This window comes from Barbus barbus (genome assembly GCF_936440315.1).
Source record: "Barbus barbus genome assembly, chromosome: 6".
NCBI lineage: Eukaryota > Metazoa > Chordata > Actinopteri > Cypriniformes > Cyprinidae > Barbus > Barbus barbus.
In genome coordinates, this window is record NC_136734.1 from 10,196,226 (window position 1) to 10,216,381 (window position 20,156).

Sequence of the window (20,156 nt, forward strand, 5' to 3'; positions counted from 1 at the left end):
AGACTCAAGACATCAACAGAGCGACGATTCAATGAGTCACTATGGAAACGGATGCTAAGAAAAAGCACTTCATACTACCAAAGATTATAGAATACTCTTAAACCTTTATACTAATTCTTTCTTCTTCTTCTATTCAAAGGCCGTTTGCATACATTGTTCATATCGCCACCTAATTGGTGGTTGTGCAATCATGTTTCTTTTTTTCTGTTTAATCTTTAATCCTTGTGAATAAGAATTATAATGTTTGTTTGATGCTAATAATAAAATAAATCATATCAGATATGTATTTTTATTACAGAAGTAAATTATGGAAACGCCGATCCATGATATGTGAGATGATAATATAAAATAAAATAAATATATATTATAATAAATTAAACATTACCTTGCCATAATAGTGTTTTCAAATTTATATAGATAACTATTATATATGCCAATAAAATAAATATAGCAACCATATTAGAATAAAATATTAGCTTATATATTACTTATATTAGTGCTTTATAATTAACATATCATACAACTATATATATATATATATATATATATATATACATTAGTGCTGTCAATCGATTAAAAATGGGACTGTTGGTCATGGACTGTGATTAATCACGATTAATCGCACGCTAGGTATGAGACATAATCCTTATTATTCTTTTTTTTTTCAGCCATTATCAGCCTTTATACTGGCAATAAAACATTTACCAAGCCACATCTCTTCAATCCCAGTATACGTTCACCCAACTATTATCAAAAGTATTTCTAAATAAATACAAGAAAACTTTTCTTGCGACTTTACATGAAGTATTATGACAAAATGCATTATGAAGAAGAATTGGACCTGTTCTGCAGGTGCATTAGAGCTAACATTAGCATCATGCTACATAAGAAAATTGATGAGATTTATACACTTTTACTCAGAACTCTCTATCTGTCCTAAATGGTATTGAAAATTACTAATACCACATAGAATTTAGGATGGATAGTGCCACATAGATTACCTTCTGCGCTGCGATGACGGCAAGAAGTTGGGGTCAAACCTTATCAAACGATTAATTAGCATTTTAGATTTTTAGATTAATCGCATGCGTTAACGCATTAACGTTGAGCAGTGGTGTTTTCCTCTTTGAGTGTGTCCTAAAAGCGATGAGGTATGTAAACCACTTTGTCATGGTTTCCACCACTGAATAAAAAATTTAATTGCGACTTTTTATATCGCTATTTTGACTTTTTTTCTCAGAATTGTGAGATATAAACACGCAATTCTGAGAACATGTCTTTGTTTCCCCCCTCAAAACTGGACTTTAACTCGCAATTGCGAGTGTATATCACACAATTCGGAGAAAAAAAGTCAGAATTGCGAGTTATTATCTTAGCACTCAGCATACCCGGTTAAAAAAGTCACCGCTCGCTAGCCTATTGGGTGACTTTAATAAAAATACAAATCTCACAAAATCCTGTGGGAATTACTGCACTCATTATTGTGATGCATTACGGGACTGAATGAGTGCACTTGATAATGTCCACTGTGATTTCGGAAACCACTAGAAATGGTTGTCCCCCACAAATATTATGGGTAATGGGCACTGCATATTGCATGTCACCTATGTCTGGCATTCCCATTTCAGGTCAACGCAACAATTTATGTTGTGTCAGTGCTATAGTCAAGATTTTAACGTATGTGAATTAGAATTATGAGCGTTAAAATCCACGTTTTATTCACTAGAATAAAACATGTAACAACAAGCCCGGTTTGATTTATAAACTTTATAAATCAAAAACTTTACATTAACTATTTGATGATAGTGACTAAAAAGTGACAAAAAATTGGGACTAAAAATTTTATGTTATACTGAAAAATATGTTCCATATGGACATGGCATGCTGCACCACACAGAATTCCAGAACAATTCTGGAACATTCAGCATTACTTTTCTCATCAACCGTAGGCTCGTTTATGTACTAGTCAACCATTCATCCAATCAGAGACCGCAGCGCTGTTAATACGGTGGGAAAAGTAACACATTTAAGTTCTTCTTCTCACATGTCTTTTTCATTCGGGTTGCCATGCATTAAGCATCGATTCGTAAATCTGTGTCAGAATTTTCTAGAGACCGATTTTGTTAATGAGTACATATTCGAACTTTTATTAGCTGTTAATATTAATGAATGCATGATAACATTAAATAATTAGATGAATAGTTTTTTTTAATTGTTATTTCATTTCATTTATGCATTTTGACATAACACGGTTAGGCTTATACAACTTTATTTTTACGGGTTTAACCTACAATACCTGGCAACCCTTCTCTGGGCTACATTGATAATAGGCAGAGAGGCGGGGCAACGCTAGTGTCTTGGTAGATTCTGGAACCTCATGCCCACGCTATGGAGAAAGTAAGTAACTCTTAAATAGAATATTTTTCGTTTCATATTATGAAGAAAACGTGTTTTTTTTAATTATTGTGAAAATAAACCGTGTTAAAAGCGTTCTATGTTTGCTCGTTTTAAAGACGTACTCAGTGTAGCTCATAATAAACCACATCAATGATAGTAAGGGCTAGTAAGCTAATAACGCGTTAGCAGCTCAATTTGACACGCTGTGCTGTAACCTGCGATCTGTGCAAACAGTTGTACAGCAAGGATTATCTTAAAGAGGGTGATCATGTTTTAGTACAGATTTTGATCCGTGTGAATAATGCATGTTTATTCATCCGGTCGATCTCCTTCAGCAGTTAGCAAGTTAGCATAAGCTCGCGTCAGATCTAGAGACTTCTGTGTGTGTGAAGCAACGTCATTTCATTCAGTTCACCTGATGGGGTTTCCCATCTTTTATCATATGTCACGCCAATCAGAAAGTCCCGAAGGGATATGTATAACATGGTTCTTTACAATCCGGATCATAATGGGTAACTTTTCATAGAACATGATCATGACTTAAATTGCACTTAACGATAGTACAAAATCCTGTTTATTGTATTTTTTATTCTATTGAGGTTATGCAGTTCGTTTGGGGGGGGCTATAGTTGAATTACTTAACAATAATTTAGATTGTTTGAGCTGTGAATCGGCAGGGAGAAGCGTTGCAAACTCTGAGAAGTGACTGAATGTAAAAGTTGTGTCAATGGGGCATTAGCTGTCTGTGACGCTTAGTTCAAGTCTCGACAGCAGATGCTGCTCTGCTGCTGCTGAATGTGTCCGTCTCCCACAATGCACTGTTTCAAGCAACTTCCGTTTAACACCACGCCATGCCAACATAAATGCGTGTGGGTCAAAGACAAAAAAGTGTTTTCAAGCGTCAAACAAATACGTACGTAATACAGCTTTAAATGTATCTTAATTAGATTACAATGCATTTTGTTTATTTATTTTTTCTGAGCAAAAAAATGACGACTGAATTGTTAAAAGTCTCTATGTATAGCCTAGATCAGGGGTTCCCAAACTTTTCCGTTCCATGACCCACCTAGACAAGTATAATCTATTTCAAGACCCACCAAAATATTTGAGATCAAAAAATGATTGACATTACTATGTTTAAAAGAATTAAAAGCATAATATGGCATAAATTAAGTTTTTAAGAAAAATAACCATTTTATTTTGTAGTACCACTGTAAAATTTCACTACTAATATTTGTTTTAATTTCATAATTTACAGATGTCTATGAAATATGTCCATAAAACCATAAAAAATAAACAGATCATGTCTCATTTTAAATAAACACTAAAAACCAAAATGACAAGTATAGTTCTGACAGAAATTTACTTTTGCGATGTTAAATAAATGTTCAGCTATATCTTCAAAAGATTTTTTAACTTTGGCATTTTTTTTTTCTCTATACAGTGATGATATGGCAAGGAAATAATAGGAAATTTTGTCAATTCTGTTATGCTAGCATCAGAGATGGGCACAAAAAAATGAATAAAAAAAGTGTTTGTAGTACATTAACAAATCATTTATTGGTTATTGTCCAACAGTGTATCTGATTTCTAAGCCAATTAAAAGACATAAGAGAAAAAAATAAAGTTTCCTATATTCTTATTCTTTTATATTTTTCTCTTATGTCTTTCTTTTATATATATATATACATACACGATCGTGACTCCTGATACGAACTCTGGCAGCTGATACATAGAAATGTATTATAATAATAAAAACAATCATAATAAATAACACACCTGTGGGAACTTTGCATTATTAAAACACCATCGATCGCCACCATGAACAGTGTAGTTTTAAACAGCACCAAAAACGGCGAGAAAAAACCGTGGCACCTGTCACGAAATCTGGCAGCTGCCACGAGAAATCTGATGAAAGATTATTATTATTATAGATCATGATCCGTTGCTCTGAGATCCTCACTTGTGTGCACCCGTGCTTCAAAACACGCAACGCATGTTTTAAATCCCGGCCTATGCGATTCGAAAATCGCATTGAGCAATATCACTGATGGGATTAATCGCGATTAGTTTCAGAAAAATGTGCAATTTAATTAACTTTATTTAATCAATTGACAGCACTAATTTATTTGTAATTTGTTGTAACCTGTTGATGTTTGTTTGTATTGATTAATTGTTGTTGATCACTGAAGAGTTGCCACAGATACAAAAAAGTTAACTAACTATAATAACGAGTGAACAAAAAAAAGATTCTAAATTTGAAAGATTCGCACTAGAGTCCACACTATGACAATAACAGCACCGATTAATGATTTAGTTGGAATCAAATTCAGAACAATTTGATAAATAGGCTATTAAAAACATAGACAGCCAATCAAAATCCATCCTTGTTTAAAGAGCTAGAGGTCTTAAAGCCACAGATGACAAAACTGCAGTGTGTTTATAATAAACAGAAAATTATCTTGCGTTGGTGTGGACACTAATGTGATTATCGATCTTTTATATTAATCATTCTTGGTGTCAACAGGCTTTTAGTGGACCTTATGTCAAAAGTTGTAACTTACACCCAGCTGGTACAACCACCTCTAGCCTCCTCCAAATGCTGTTTTCATTGACGTTGTTCTCTTCTTGACATGTAGTAAAATGGGAAAATTTGTTAAATGTAATGTTTAGCCTACTTTTTTTAATCCATCTTTCTCCTTAGGCATCGCAACTGAAAGATCAAGGTAACAAGGCGCTGAGCGCAGGAAATGTTGATGAGGCGGTTAGGTGCTACACTGAGGCCCTGACATTAGACCCTTCCAATCACGTCCTCTTCAGCAACCGGTCTGCCGCTTATGCCAAGAAGGGCGATTATGACAATGCCCTGAAAGATGCCTGCCAAACCATAAAGATTAAGCCAGACTGGGGCAAGGTGAGTTATTATTGCTGTTAGTGTCACTTAGGGGTGGGAGATCCTCCCAAAATGTCATGTCATGATTTTATCTCACAATTGACCTATTGGTAAGCCCCTCCCCTCGAACGCAGACTAGCCAATGGCAGTCGAGTATCAATTGCACAGGGAGCGGAACTCGGATATCTTTAGGTTTCAGCACCATAGAAAAACATTGGAAGATTCGAAGCTCGCATCAATTTTATGGGGTTTATGCTTCAAAAATGGAAAAACGATGTGCCTGGGGTACTTGTAACACTGATTCCGTTTATCCTGAGGGGATGGGCAATATAATTATTTTTATAACATTTCCTGAACCCAAACAAAACAGCAAAATGTCCCGAAGTATTCAACCCCAATACAAATGATGACAATTTCCTGATCTCCTTCTGTTGCCATTTCTAGAGTTGTAATGTTCAATTTTCATCTTTTAAGGGCTACTCAAGAAAAGCAGCTGCTTTGGAGTTTCTTGGGCGACTAGAGGATGCCAAAGCGACCTATCAGGAGGGGATACGCCAAGAGCCGTCCAATCAGCAACTCAAGGAGGGACTTCAGAACATTGAAGCACGCTTAGCAGGTAAGGAATGTCTCCTCCTTTTAGCCATTTTGGAAGAATTTCCACAAAGCAAAACATTTGATATGAAACCAACGTATCTGGTCACATCAAGAGTAGAGTGTAATGTTGTATACAGTTTATCTTACAAAATGGATTTTGGATTTTTGTCTTGTTCGAGGCAAAATATTCACTCAGTGTGAAGCCTTAGAGCACATATCAGTTTGAAATTAATGTGCTTTAAGCCTCTTTGGGTGAAAAATACCTAGGTTTCCCTGGTTGCTTGTACCTAATGCTGAGTGGTGTACCGGTTCATACCGAATACCTGCGTTTATTTTTATGTTATGGATTTTTTATATACTGAAATACTGGTGTATAAACAACGTTTAGACTGTTCCTTTTCCTTTTCACTGTGCTGAGGGCACAGCTGTATTACTAAGCGGGACAGTGAAGGTGGACAACCCTCTACAATGCGAGTAAATCACTTGCATATGTGACTAAATCTTCAATTTGGGCGAATAAATGAGGTCTAATATTAGCCAATGGCTAATAAATTCTAAGATTCTACTCGCCAGTGTGTGAGTTGGATGCTGAGTATGTTTATCACAGATATTTTCACTCGCAGAACACACTGACAGAGCGCTTCAAAATCTCACTCTCTGTCAAGCAATCTGTGCTATTTTTCAGTTCATCTCAATGGATGCGCAGCGCTCCTGTATTTGACGTACAGTAAACTCTAGTGTAACGGCGCACACCTCATCGTCGCTTTGTCTCTCACACACACTCCGAAAGAGACAGCGAGAGAGAGTCTTGTATAACATGCAGCATTGACGCGCTACATATAAATGATTTTCTTTGTAGTATTTTCCTGTCAAAATAACAGAGATCCTTTTGGAATTCTTCAGCTTTTAAAAACTGCCAGGTTGTCTGGTAGTGGGCGAAACTAATACCTAATCAGCAATCTCATTGGCTGGCGCTGACCTATTATCGTCCCTGTTTTGATTTCAGCAAATCAATTCGAACAAACGCAGACGACGTGTTTAATATTCATGAAGCCAGCACGTCATTAATGCTTAGTGCATTTTATATTGTTATTAGTTTTTTTTTTTTATTATAGCATCACTAAATGACACACAATATCTTACGCACCACGACCAGTCCTAAGATCAGTTAAAATGACAATTGTTTTTCTAAGTCAATCTACTGCAGTATTTCCTCTCTCAATCAGTAGAAAATGTGGTTAATGCATGAAAACAAATACCGTCATTTTCCGTGAAACCGGCATAATTTTGAAAAATACAGTGATATAAATTTTTGCTCATACCAAAACTTGCACTACTTGTACCTTTTTCTTAAAATTAAAAGATTCTTTGTAGTGTCAGTGGAGGAACATGGTGAGAAACTGAAAGATTTAGTGTGATAATTGATGATTTCATGTTCTTTTCAGAGAGAAAGATGATGAACCCATTTTCCATTCCCAACTTGTATGAAAAGCTGGAGGGTGACACTCGAACCAGAGCTCTCCTGTCTGACCCCAGCTACAGGGAGCTGCTGGAGCAGCTCAGGAACAAGCCCTCAGAGCTTGGCACGTAAGTGTTCTGTATGCCTTCTGATTTTCGGATTCTATTTGTCTTTCTTTGCATAATGTACCGTCGGCTGGTCATAATCACATAATCCGCGACACTACGCAAAGGTCTCTTGTATAGTGGTTTGCTGATATTTGGCGTTTCTTAGTGATGTCAACCAATAACTATCTGACTTTTTTGACAGCGCTGATAATGCAATGCCCATCGCAGGTGCACAGAAGCTTCTGTTTTCTTCATAAGTTTACAGTCTTTGTTAAATCCATCTTTAAAAAAAAAATCTAGATTATGTATGGATGGACCAATACCACTTTTTCATAATTAACATCAAGCAAGCAAAATATGCGTAATGCGCATGCACATTTGTTTAAAATAAATGTTTATAGTGAATGCCCCTATATTTTTTGGTTTTATATTTACATTTTAGGTTTAATCCAAATGATGCATGTGCTAAGTGATTCATTCATCAGAAATGCGCACGCTCTCCCCCTCTGTCTCCTTACCGTCAAGTAACTTAAGTAATTTGTGTATTGTTTTACTTGCTTTTGATACATCCGACCAAACTATAAACCTTCCAGTGATGTCTGTGAGAAAGGGATGTTTGCTCGACAAGCTCGCACGATCTGTGCCGCAGCACGCTCAAACCACTCGGCATACTTTGCTTTTCAGCTCACGCACATCAGCTATACAGGCATGAATATTGAATGTTTAATATTATATTAATTAAATACTTGTACTTCATAGATGTTACGACCCTATTTAGGGACCAACATAAGAAAGCCGTTCTAAAGGCAACAAATACCACAGTGACTAGGGCAAAGAGTTAACGTTTTATTGTATGGGTAAAATTACACGACCGAAAAAATAGAAGACAACAAGAAATGTATTTAAACAAACAAATCATAAATGAGGACTGGCGAGCTAACTAATTTAAACTGCAACTTACTCGAGAGTAAAAAGAAAACTTCCCATCTCCCGAAGAAGAAATCAAACACAGTAAAAGTCTTTCCGGGTCAGCTCACTTACCTATGCTTTCTATATACTCTATGGTAACTAAACAAGCAATCACTCACCATCCTAAACAATAGAGAATACGGGAAAACAAGACCAAAAATAAACACAAATACAGAGGCCGTTTCTCAATACCAAGTTCGCAGAGTCTGGACTTCCGTCCTTTCGAGTTTGGACTTGCCAAGTTCGACTCAGAAGAACGAACTCTCGAGGACGGGAGGACGAACTGAATTCTGGGTTATGGCCCGTATCAAGTCCGCACAAGTCACCTCTCGATGCATCCTCGGTAAAAGGGGCGGATCAAGAACACATCCGGGGATTTGAACTGGACTTGGCTAGATGTGAACTTTGAATTGGAACAGTACTTGGGCAGCGACTGATGACGTTTCACAAGTCCACAAGAACACAAGTACAGACAAGTACGCATATTGAGAAACGGCCAGAGTTCCCAGGGCAAGCCGCCATCGAAGTTCCACCAGCAGCTCTTACATGGGCAGAGGCCTCAGGTGTTTGTAATAGTCTCCGCCCCCATCCAATTAGCAGCTGCACTCAGGAAAGAAAACAAAAAGAGAAAGAGCAGGGGCTCGTAACAATAGATATCCTGAATATCTAATAACTCCATTCTACTCTCTGTTGTAAGTGTTTTATTTATCTGGACGCAGCACTGTTCACACTGTATGGTATTGGCTTTTGGTATCGGGGTATTTTAATGAGTACAAATACGTTCACATTTACATTTAGCACACGCTTTTATCCAAAGCGACTTACAAATGAGGACAATGGAAGCAATCAAAATCAACAAAAGAGCAATGAGAAGCAAATGCTGTAACACGTCTCAATTAGTTTAACGCCGTATGCGTAGCAAGGTTTTTTTTTTTGTAAGTTATATAATAAATAAAAAGAAAAACGGAGAATAGAAAAAAGAATAGATCAAGCTAGTGTTAGAGGCCATTTTTGCTTTTGTTAATTGTATAAAATAGATAAAATACAAAAAAGATTAGAAAAGCTAGTGTTTTTTTGTTGTTGTTTTTAAAGAATAGAATTAGAAAAGGGAGTGCTAGAGTTGGTGGGTGAAATAAAGATGGAAGAGATGTGTTTTTAGCTGATTCTTGAAGATGGCTAAGGACTCAGCTGCTCGGATTGAGTTGGGCAGCTCATTCCACCGGGAGGGAACATTTAATTTAAAAGTCTGTGAAAGTGATTTTGTGCCTCTTTGAGATGGCACATAGTGACATTCACTTGCGGAACGCAAGCTTCTAGAGGGTACATAAGTTTGAAGTAATGAATTTAGGTAAAGGGCTGCAGAGCCAGTGGTGGTTTTGTAGGCAAACATTAATCCTATGATATGGCTTAATGTGATGGTTAAACTTCAAGAAGCTATGATTTCATTAAATAAACAGGAGCGCTGCATGTTTCAAAGCCCAGTGCTGTGCTGCTTTGTGTACTGCCATTACCGGGGAAAGCGCCACCTGCTGGCAGAGAATGAATGTGCATTATTAATAAGCCTGTTGTTTTTGTTCAAAGTCACTTTCAAGAAAAGTCTGTTCACTCCGTGGCCATGTTTGCAACACCTCTTGGCAGCTCATCCAAAACCAAGTCCTATCTAAATGAATTGGGGAATCCTGAAATCTCAAAAACTGCCCTATGAACTCAAACTACATGTTTCAAATCAGCAACAAAATCTGAAATGAACTGTCCCATGAATGTTGTTTATAATGCTTAAAGGGCGTTAAAGAAGCTTATTTTTCAGGCTAGACCAGCCAATGCGCACGTGCAGTTATAACGTAATTATGACTGCGCGTGTGCATTGTTTCTAGGGGAACCGGAGCTTCTAACGGCCACTGCAGTAACGCAATGACTTAATCTAGAAGGCAGGGCTATTCCACGAAAATTCGACCCATGTTTTTACCCTGCAAACATGCAGAGCTGTAAATGTGAACTGGTGGATCGATAAGATAATGCATTATAAAAATCGAAACGGTAAAATGTAGCAGGGCTCGCAAAATCGCTAGCCCGACGTCCCGGGGCTATTGTGTTTTCCAGTCGGGCTACCAAAATGTATCACTGCCCTGCCCAACGGGCTACCTTAAATATAGGGCTCCCACGCAGTGACCCCTCTAAGCTGAGCGCGTGCGACCGCGCTCTTCTTCCGCCGCGACCGCGCAGAAGAAATAATGTGCCTCGCGCACACAAAAATGCGTTGGGAAGCCATTTGATTAAATGCCGCAGTAAAAGGGAATGAATAGCAATGCTCGGGCAAACCGCTATAGAGCTGATGTCACGACCGAGTTAGAACCGGTGAATGCGGTTTACAGGTTTCATAGAAAGAGAACGATGTGCACCAAATGAGTCGCTGTAGAAACTGAATTCTTCAATGGTCACAGTGCACTCAACACGAGAGACAACGCAAACACAATGACATGTGAAATAAAACGTCCTCATGTATTAAAGAAGAGTGGCTTGATTAAGTGCTGGAAATAGCAGAGGATGGGCAAAGAACGGTAACAAAACTCTGAAACATGTACAGTCACACAAGAGTATTGTACAAACTGGTCTTCATAACGATGTTTAGACAGCTATAGAAGAATTCATACGTTCACTTTTTTTTTTTAAGTTGCAGATCTCAGCTTAAGTTTTGCTTCAGATTCTATTCTATCAGTTTAAATAGTTTGTTTTGATAATATATTATGTTAGGGCTATATTATAAACCTGATAAATAATTGACCTTGTTTTTGAGTCTTTGACTTTGAATCTCTTGCTCATCAAGGCTGAATTCATTTAAAAAATACAGAAAAAACATTGATATAATGAAATATTATTGCAATTTCTAATATTAGTTTCCTATTTTAATACCTATACTTTAAAACAGCATTTATTCCTGTGATCAAAGCTGTATTTTCAGCATCATTACGCCAGCAGTGTCCCATGATCCTTCAGAAATCATTCTAATATGCTGATTTATTATCAGTGTTGAAACTGCTGTGCTACTTATTTATTTATTTTTTTGGAACCTGTTACTTTTTCTTTGATTAATAAAACATTTTAAAAATAACAGCATTTATTCAAAATAGAAATATTTTCTAACAATAGAAGTCTTTACTATCTATTTTATCCATTTAACACATCCTTGCTGAATAAAGTTTATTTAACTTTCTTGAAACTTTAAAAAAAAGAAAGAAAAAAAATTCTGACCCCAAACTTTTGAATAGTTTTGTAACACAAAATCTCTTTTGATTAAACACTGTTCTTTAAATTTTTTTTTTTTTTTTTTTTTTTTTTTTTTATATCACAGGTCCCGAAAATACTATATATATATATATATATATATATATATATATATATATATATATATATATATATATATATATATATATATATATATATATATATATATATATATATATATATATATATATATATATATATATATATATATATATATATATATATATATATATATATATATATATATAAAAAAAAGCAGTACAACTGTTTCCAACATTGATTTACAAATCAGCGTATTTAGAATGATTTCTAAAGGATCATGTGACACTGAAAATACTGCTTTGCAGTTTAATTTAATTACATATTAAAGTATATTAAAATAGAAAACATTTATTTGAAATTGCAATAATATTGCACAATATTTTGTGAAATAATATTCAGTATTTTTATCAAATAGATACAGCCTCAATGAGCAAAAGAAACCTCTTTAAAAAACTTTATTGATCCAAACTTTTGAACTGCAGTGTATTGTACAGTAAAAATGTTTTCTCAGGTAACCTAAAATGTACATTTAGTTACGTCAAGGGTCAAATCAAATATAAATGGCACATTAAAGTTAAAAGTTACACACTTTTTTGTGTGCGTGCTGTACAGGTCTGGTATAAAGAATGCTTTTGCTCAGGTGCCCGAAATGTCCGCCCAATAGAGAAAAGTTTTGCTCAGCAATAAAACAAATTAGAGGGAACATTGCTCCCACGGGTCCTTAAATTTGATACAAATAAATTGAAGAGTTTTTAAGGCCTTAGACAGTTTTAAATGCGTTAAATGGTATAAGAAATAATTTTTCTAATTGCCTTAAATAGATTTTTAAGAATTCTGCAAATACCTGGAATGTGAAGTGTATGATTTTACAAATCTTTTTGTTTTTGTGAAAACTTGTATCTGAACTGTAAATCATGCTTTTTATAGTCATTTTACAGTTTAATGTTACTATAGACATTGCCTTACCCTGCTCATATGGTATTAATTTTATTTGCGCAAGTCTTAAAAGGTTTTAATGTCTTAAATTTGTCCTTCAGAAACCCTGTGAAATGGAAGGTCATAGAAAACACTGCGATATTAATACAATATCCCACATGGTGTCCTTGTGTACTGCACATTTTGGCAAATAAAGTAGTTTATCTTTTGTTAAGAGGGTATATAGTGGGTTTATATAAATTGGCATCTGTTCTCCAGTGTGTATATAATATTTGTTTCTGTCATATAAATATTTTTGTATTGTAATTTCTTAGGGATGCATGATTAATCAAATGCGATTGTCATGTGCATCTTGTCAATAAAGCTGGTTCAATGATCAATAGGGAATATGAAATTCGAAGAGAGTTTGGAGGAAAAGTATTTTGTTAAATTTGATATTTTCATGTGCTTTCAGATGGAGCAGCATTTACTACACAGAGCTGTAATTCACTGACAAGCTACGCAAAATGCTTTCATAATCGTAGACTGATTTAAGCGAAGAAATCGTTCTGCGATTTATAAAAGCAGTTTGCGTAGCTTGTCAGTGAACTACAGCTCCGTGTAGTAAATGCTGCTCCATCTGAAAACACATGACAATACCACATTAAATAACATGTTTTTACTCCAAACTCTCTTCATAATGTCAGCCGAGTGTTTCAAATAAATCCTTCTGTGAGATGATGTGGCTTCTTACACAGAATAAGGCATGTGACATTTCATAGTATTGAGCAGTGATAAATGTCGAATAGCATTGCATTATTTTATAATTATAATGAAAATTGTAATGAACTCCGATAACCAATATATTGTCGTAGTCGTGTGTTTATTAGTCACGTTGAATCAATGAAAGCACTTAAATCTTCTGTTTATTCAGCAACCGCTATAGGGATTTCCTGGATTTCTTCTGCGGGTCTTATTTGGAGTTTCAGCATGAGAGAGCCATCTGGCCTTTAGAGATTTACTGAAGATTTACTACTGATCACAGAACTGTGCTTCCCTGACAAGATGTGCATGATAATTGCGATTTAATTTCTATTAATTGTGCAGCCCTAAGTAATGTTTTTTTTTTTTTTTTTTTTTTGGATCTGTAGAAAACTGCAGGACCCTCGTGTGATGACCACTCTCTCAGTGCTGCTTGGCCTGGATCTAGCTGGCATGGATGAAGAGGAAGAACCGACTCCTCCCCCACCCCGTAAACCCAAAGAGACAGCTCCACCTCCTCCCAAAGAGGAAGACCTGCCAGAGAACAAGAGAATGGTACTCCTTGTCAAAGCAAATTTGGTTTGGTGTAGCTCTTCTCTACATGTACCCTATTTTCCATACAAGTCACACGTGTGAGTCGCATTGGGTCAAAATTGCTTTGTTGCAAGAAAAAATAAGTTGGGTGATGCGTGTAATTACATTCAGAAATAACGAAAATAAAATGTTCACACAAAAATATTATAGTGCCATTAATCATAAACAACATTTTGAGTTTATAAAGACTAAAAATATAAACAAATTTGTTTAAAATGAAACCGAAACTGGCGTTGGACTCCCATAACTCTTTCGGCACAAATCCAAATGTTTAAATATTCAAGGTATAGCCTAACATTTGGTTGCTAAACTAGTATTTATTATGCAAACAAGGTTTGAACTTCTTTCGTGTCCCAGTGTCCATGCAAAACCACATCCTTCACATGCTTAGAATAACACACTGGCGATACAGTGGCCATGCACTCCCCTACATACAACAGACAATTTAAACCTGAGCTGTTTGACTTTTTCTGTGTGTTGTTGACTGCATTTTAGTTTTGTTGAATATGCTTCAAAACCAAGTTAGCAATGGTGTCTGTCCTAATTTTGATCGTTCTTCTAGGCTTTGAAGGAGAAGGAACTGGGAAATGCAGCATATAAGAATAAAGATTTTGCTGCTGCACTGAAGCACTATGGAGAAGCTCTAAAGCACGATCCCACCAACATGACCTATCTGTCAAATCAAGCAGGTAAGAATTAAGCACTATTCTGAGATGGAACATTTGGATAGGACTAAAATCACTGAGTTTTGCAAACACACTGAGATACTCCACCTCTCCATGTAAAACTAATCCCTAATCCTGTCTGAATAGGGCTCTTTACATGGAGCTAATGATGCTTTTTCACTGCGTGGTACGACTCGGCACGGCTCGGTTTGCGTTTCCACTGCAGTTCAGTACCGCTTTTAGAGTGGGCGGGATTATTCACATGTCGTTATAGTTGCGCTGCATCTACTGTCGTGACTCCTGAAAAACTTTTTAATTCCACGTCGCTCAATCAAGCTCTCGCTGGATCCGCTCCTCGGCTATCAAAGAGAGGGACATCTGTACTTCCTCAACAGACAACGAAACAGCCATTTTTGGTTGTTAAAAAAGGTGTGCCCATTCAAAACAGTTGCGTTCAATCCTTCGCTGGCTGTGCTGATTTAAATCTAGCAGGTCTGTTATGTCTCGTCCCACAAGTTCAATGACGCAGGCAGAGACTATTCTCTCTGGCCAATCAGTGATCAGCAGAGTTTACACGTCACATTTTGGTAACGGTACGGCTCGCTTGGAACCTCAGCCGAGGTGGTACTAAAATAAGTACCAGGTACTGTACCCAGTGGAAAACCCCCCTAAAGTGTGCCTTACTGAACTGTACCGTACTGTACTATGCAGTGGAAAAGCGCCATAAGTTTGGCCACCTCACTCACAACTGCTGCTTCTGTCTCTCTTTTAAAAAAAAAAAAATTTATATCCCCCCCCCCCTTGACAAGAACCGAGGTCAGATGAGATGTTGTCAGGTCATATGTTGGTAAAAATAAATGTTCCTGTCCTGTCGGCGTTATACTGTGCTCGTAGCGCATGCTCTTCAATTGCACACTCAAATATGGCGGCACGTGCTGTAGCCTGTATCATTTCATATTAAAGTGCGAATGAAATGAGCATGCATGTCAGATCCACATCACGTTCAGCAATGGCAGCTCTTAAAGTAGTAGCTGCTAAATAACCTAATATCCCAGCTGCTGTGATGTCTGTTAATCAAAGAACAAAAGAAAAAAAGAGGACAAAAATAACTTTGTAGCTTTAAGGATTCATCTATATTTAATTTAGATTAAATTATTTTTTATAACTTCAGTTTCCATTATTCAGTTGCTGTATATTTCCTACTTGCCGAAGGGCACTGGTAAATTACATTTATTATAATGGGTTTATGTGAAGTGTTTTTTTTTTTTTTTTTTTTAAGGTCTAATAAATGTTAAAACTGATAGCTCTGTTATACTGTATTGTTAGTATAGTCAACGTTACATATAGCCAGTGGATAAATATTAGAGAGAAAAAAAGAACAATTTCCTAGAGACATCAGTAGTATTGGTATCAGTGGCTATGTTTACATGCACAACTTTTGTTTCAATTGGATTGAATTCATTCCAGTTGATGAATCTGAATGTAATGTTTACATGAACGCTAAATAAAGTGATTGGGTTGATTTGCGTGTTTGTCACGATTCAAATCAGAATTTTTTTTTTTTTTTACATGCATGCACTAGACGCGTATAGAGTTTTCTGCTGTTTGAGCATAACCATTCTCCTACATGGTTTCTTTGTTTGTTTTAAACAACAGAATATTTATCCATTTCTGGTCATAACTTGATGAAAATGAGTATATAAACCGCTGTGTCGTGCTACTTATATTTATTACGCAGTAAAAATGCCCCTCCCCACTAGAGATGTTCCGATACCCTTTTTCCCTTCCCGATACCGATTCCGATACCTGGGCTCGGTATCGGCCGATACGGAGTACTGATCCGATACCTGGGTATGTATCCGGTTATATAGCTGTATGTACTACTAGCCCTGTATGAATTGATGCAATTATTTCATGGTGTGCTTCACCATAGATAGATAGTCTGGCGATTTAAACAAAAAATATAATACATAATGTTTGGAAAATGGCACATCTTTTTAAATATCTAAAAGTACACTCTTAATATTAGTCAGTCAAGCATTATAAATATATTATGATAATCAAGTATTATATTATGATAGAACTTTAGCAATTAGAATTAAAACTTAGTAACCATGTACGAATGCATATTAGTCATTTTAACTGAACTTAGGACTAGGGCTGGGTATCGTTCCAAAATTTTCGATACTGATACCGATACCTTGAGTTCGATACCGGTTCCTGAACGATACTTTTTTCGATACCAGTTTTATGAAATCAGTTTAAATAAGATTACATTATCTCAAAAAACTATTTTTTTTAATGTTGATATTTATACAGCCACTGCACAAAGGAACAAAATATATCCAACACAATAAATAAATAATTTTAATAAAGTTCAAATTGTTTTCAGTTTACACATCTGTTAGGCTACGTTTACATTAGTGCGTGTTCATTTTAAAACACATCATCATTTCTAGGTTGTTAAAGACTTCAAGAAATTTAAAATCTTCATCCACTTTCATAAGTGGGTGTTTTATTTTCTTTCACCATATGTTTTATTTTTATTAAATTCTGGTGTAGTATGTCTAATTATTTGAATGCATAAAAACAACTTGGTTTATTTAAATTTATTCTTAAAATAGCCTTATGAAATGTTTTATTTTTCCTCAGAAATTCTGTGTTCTGTATCTGGTTTTCAAATGAAGACATAAAATATTAATTTAATTTCTTGAAATTATTGAAAATCAAAGTTTATTTATTTTGGCAAACAAAGGGGGTTTACTATTAAAATAAAAAAATGGAATAACTGTTGTGTGATCATTACTAAAAAAAAATAATAATAATAAAGTTTTAATAATTTTAATAGTAGCCTAGTAGTAGCAGTACACTCTGCTGAACAATATTAATATATTTCTGCCGCAGTGTCTTCCAAGTTAAACCGAACTTTTATTTTGACGGGTTGCCTGGAATACCTTTTACAGTTCTGTGTGTATGTGATATGACGTTAGTTTTACTCGAATCAAACAGTAAAATGCTCATTAATTGACTCTCACAGCAGTTCTGGAGCTGTTGTTCATGTGTTTATGTCCTCATTTAGTTAGGCGGCAGACGCTGAAATCACCGCGAGGGTGACGCGAGCTTCAGTCTGTGTGTAGTACAAACCGAGCGATATAAAGAGCGGACTGCTCCATGCGCTTTCGAAACGCTCTCGTGGATGTCAAACACTGATCAATCCGCGCCGCTTCTAGTCAAACACACCTAGTGCTGCAGGATTATTGGCTCACTGACGTTAATGAGATTAACCCCTTAGATATCGAAATTTGGTACCGAACGACAAGACGTTTTTCGATACTCGGTGGTATCGAGGCAATTTGGTCGGTGCCTAAAAAGTATCGAACTCTATACCCAGCCCTACTTGGGACTGGTGGTGGTCCTTTTTTGTCAATCAGTGTTTTTGTAAAAATGGGGAAAAAACTATCAATAATACTGATAAGATAATAATCATACTATGAATTCAACTAAGAACAATATAAAATGCACTAAGGATTAACAAGCTGCTGAGTTCATGAATATTAATCACGTTGTCTGCATTGGCTCGAACTGATTTGCTGAACTCATAACGGGGACGATAATAGGTGAGCGCCAGCCAATGAGATTGTCGTTTGCGTATTAGCTCCGCCTACTATCGGAGAACCCGGCAGTTAAGCTGAAGAATTCCAAAGGAAATTCATTATTTTAACAGGAAAATACAACACAGAATATCATTTACATACCATGCAGAATTGACGCGCTACTTGTAAGGCTCGCTCGCTCTCTCTCTCTCTCTCTCCCTCCCTGCATGTGAGGAAAAAAAGCAAAGTGATGGCGAGTCATGCGCTTCACTCTAGTGCTTACGGTACATCAAATACAGGTGCGCTGCGCATTCATTCAGATGATATGAAAATAGATCGCTTGGCATAGTGAAGCTCTGAAGCTCTCAATCAGAGTGTTCGGCGAGTGACAATATATCTGTGCTAAACTTATACATAGCCTCCAACTCGCACACTGGCGAGTAAAATCTGATTATTTATTAGCCAGTGGCTAATATTACACATTTAGTCGCCCAGGGTGAAGATTTAGTCGCATATGCGAATGATTTACTGGCAATGTGCTAGCGCGTTTGTATTTCTTCACTGCTCTAAATAGTGGCTGCTTGTGGCAACACAGCACAACTTCCTGTGTTTGCATTCTGAGCAGCGAAGAATTGATTTCCGATTCGCAGCGTTAAGCAAAGCTAGCGCGCATAACTATAGGTCTTGTTTAAGAAAATGGTATCGGATCGGTACATGGGTTCAAGTACTTGCCGATACCGAAGCCAGCATTTTTTGTGGTATCGGTGGTTTTTTTGATGCTAGTAATCGGAACAACCCTACTCCCCACATCCGAAACCAGTCGTCTGTTGATGAGAATCCAAAACAAGGACTGGTGGGGATGTTTTCCTGCTCCACTTCATAGTTGCCGAGTGAAAGGAGAGTTTTATAATAACAGGAAATGCATTTATACAACACTTTATTCTAAAGGAAGAACTGCTCATTCCATGCGTCATATGTCATTACGCTATTTCTACGTCACTGCACATGCGCAGCCATTTCAGTTTCGGTTTTCAATCTGATCAAGCATTTACATGTGCTATCAATCATATTAGAAAAGGAATAAACCACCCATTTCAATCCGGTTGAAATTTCATTCTGGTTAAGGTGTTTACATGAAGGCTTTTCAGTCAGATTAAAGCCCCATTCACACCAAGAATGATAAGTATAAAGACAACGATATTAGCGTCCACACCAGCGAATGATATCGTCTGTTTATTCCAAGCGCACGTTGGGGATGCAACGGTGTGAAAATTTCTTATCACGATTATAGTGACCAAAATTATCACAGTTATCAGTATTATCACTCTATTGTTAAAATGTGCTGGAGATGTTCAAAAAGTACCGACACACAAATCAAGTTTTATATTTGAAAATCAACAAACGGCAAATGAAATGACTTTGTTTGCATAATTGCTAAAACAATAACATTACCAATGATGTCCTGATTTTAAATGGCAACAGTTTAATAGCATGCTCAAATATCTAATGTAAATGTTCAAATAAAGCTTTGAAAAAGTCATATAAAGGTAAACCTCACATTTCAGCCTTTTAAATAAAGAAAAGGGTTAAGTCAAAATGATAATTGATTAATAAATGATTATATGTATTTTATCTGCTCCATAAATAATTCTAGATGGCTTATCTGAATTGTTTAAATGTGTAGAATCCACATAAGCTTGTTTTTCATCAACTGGTCAAAATTTACTGCAGGGCATGCAAATTTGGTCCGTTTTTGGTCAGACAGAAACTGCCGTACACAGGCTGAATGTAAATATAAGTCTCTATAAATCCACTCACTCACAGCAGGTGGCGCTGATGGAATAGCTGAATTACAGCTGTTTCCATAACCTCCGTGGACAAAGC

General features: G+C 36.3%; 1 protein-coding gene across 1 annotated transcript in view; it reads left to right on the top strand.

Moving 5' to 3' along the window:
• The first annotated feature begins 2,312 nt into the window (after positions 1-2,312).
• The window catches only part of LOC306870849 (stress-induced-phosphoprotein 1-like), a 35,607-nt gene continuing 17,763 nt past the window's right edge, over positions 2,313-20,156 (top strand). Inside the window, exons 1-6 of the mRNA XM_079418305.1 lie at positions 2,313-2,397; positions 5,102-5,311; positions 5,765-5,906; positions 7,330-7,471; positions 13,810-13,975; positions 14,577-14,703. Coding sequence (XP_079274431.1) covers positions 2,389-2,397; positions 5,102-5,311; positions 5,765-5,906; positions 7,330-7,471; positions 13,810-13,975; positions 14,577-14,703 — 796 coding nt within the window. The 5' untranslated portion in view covers positions 2,313-2,388. The remainder of the gene's footprint in view (positions 2,398-5,101; positions 5,312-5,764; positions 5,907-7,329; positions 7,472-13,809; positions 13,976-14,576; positions 14,704-20,156) is intronic.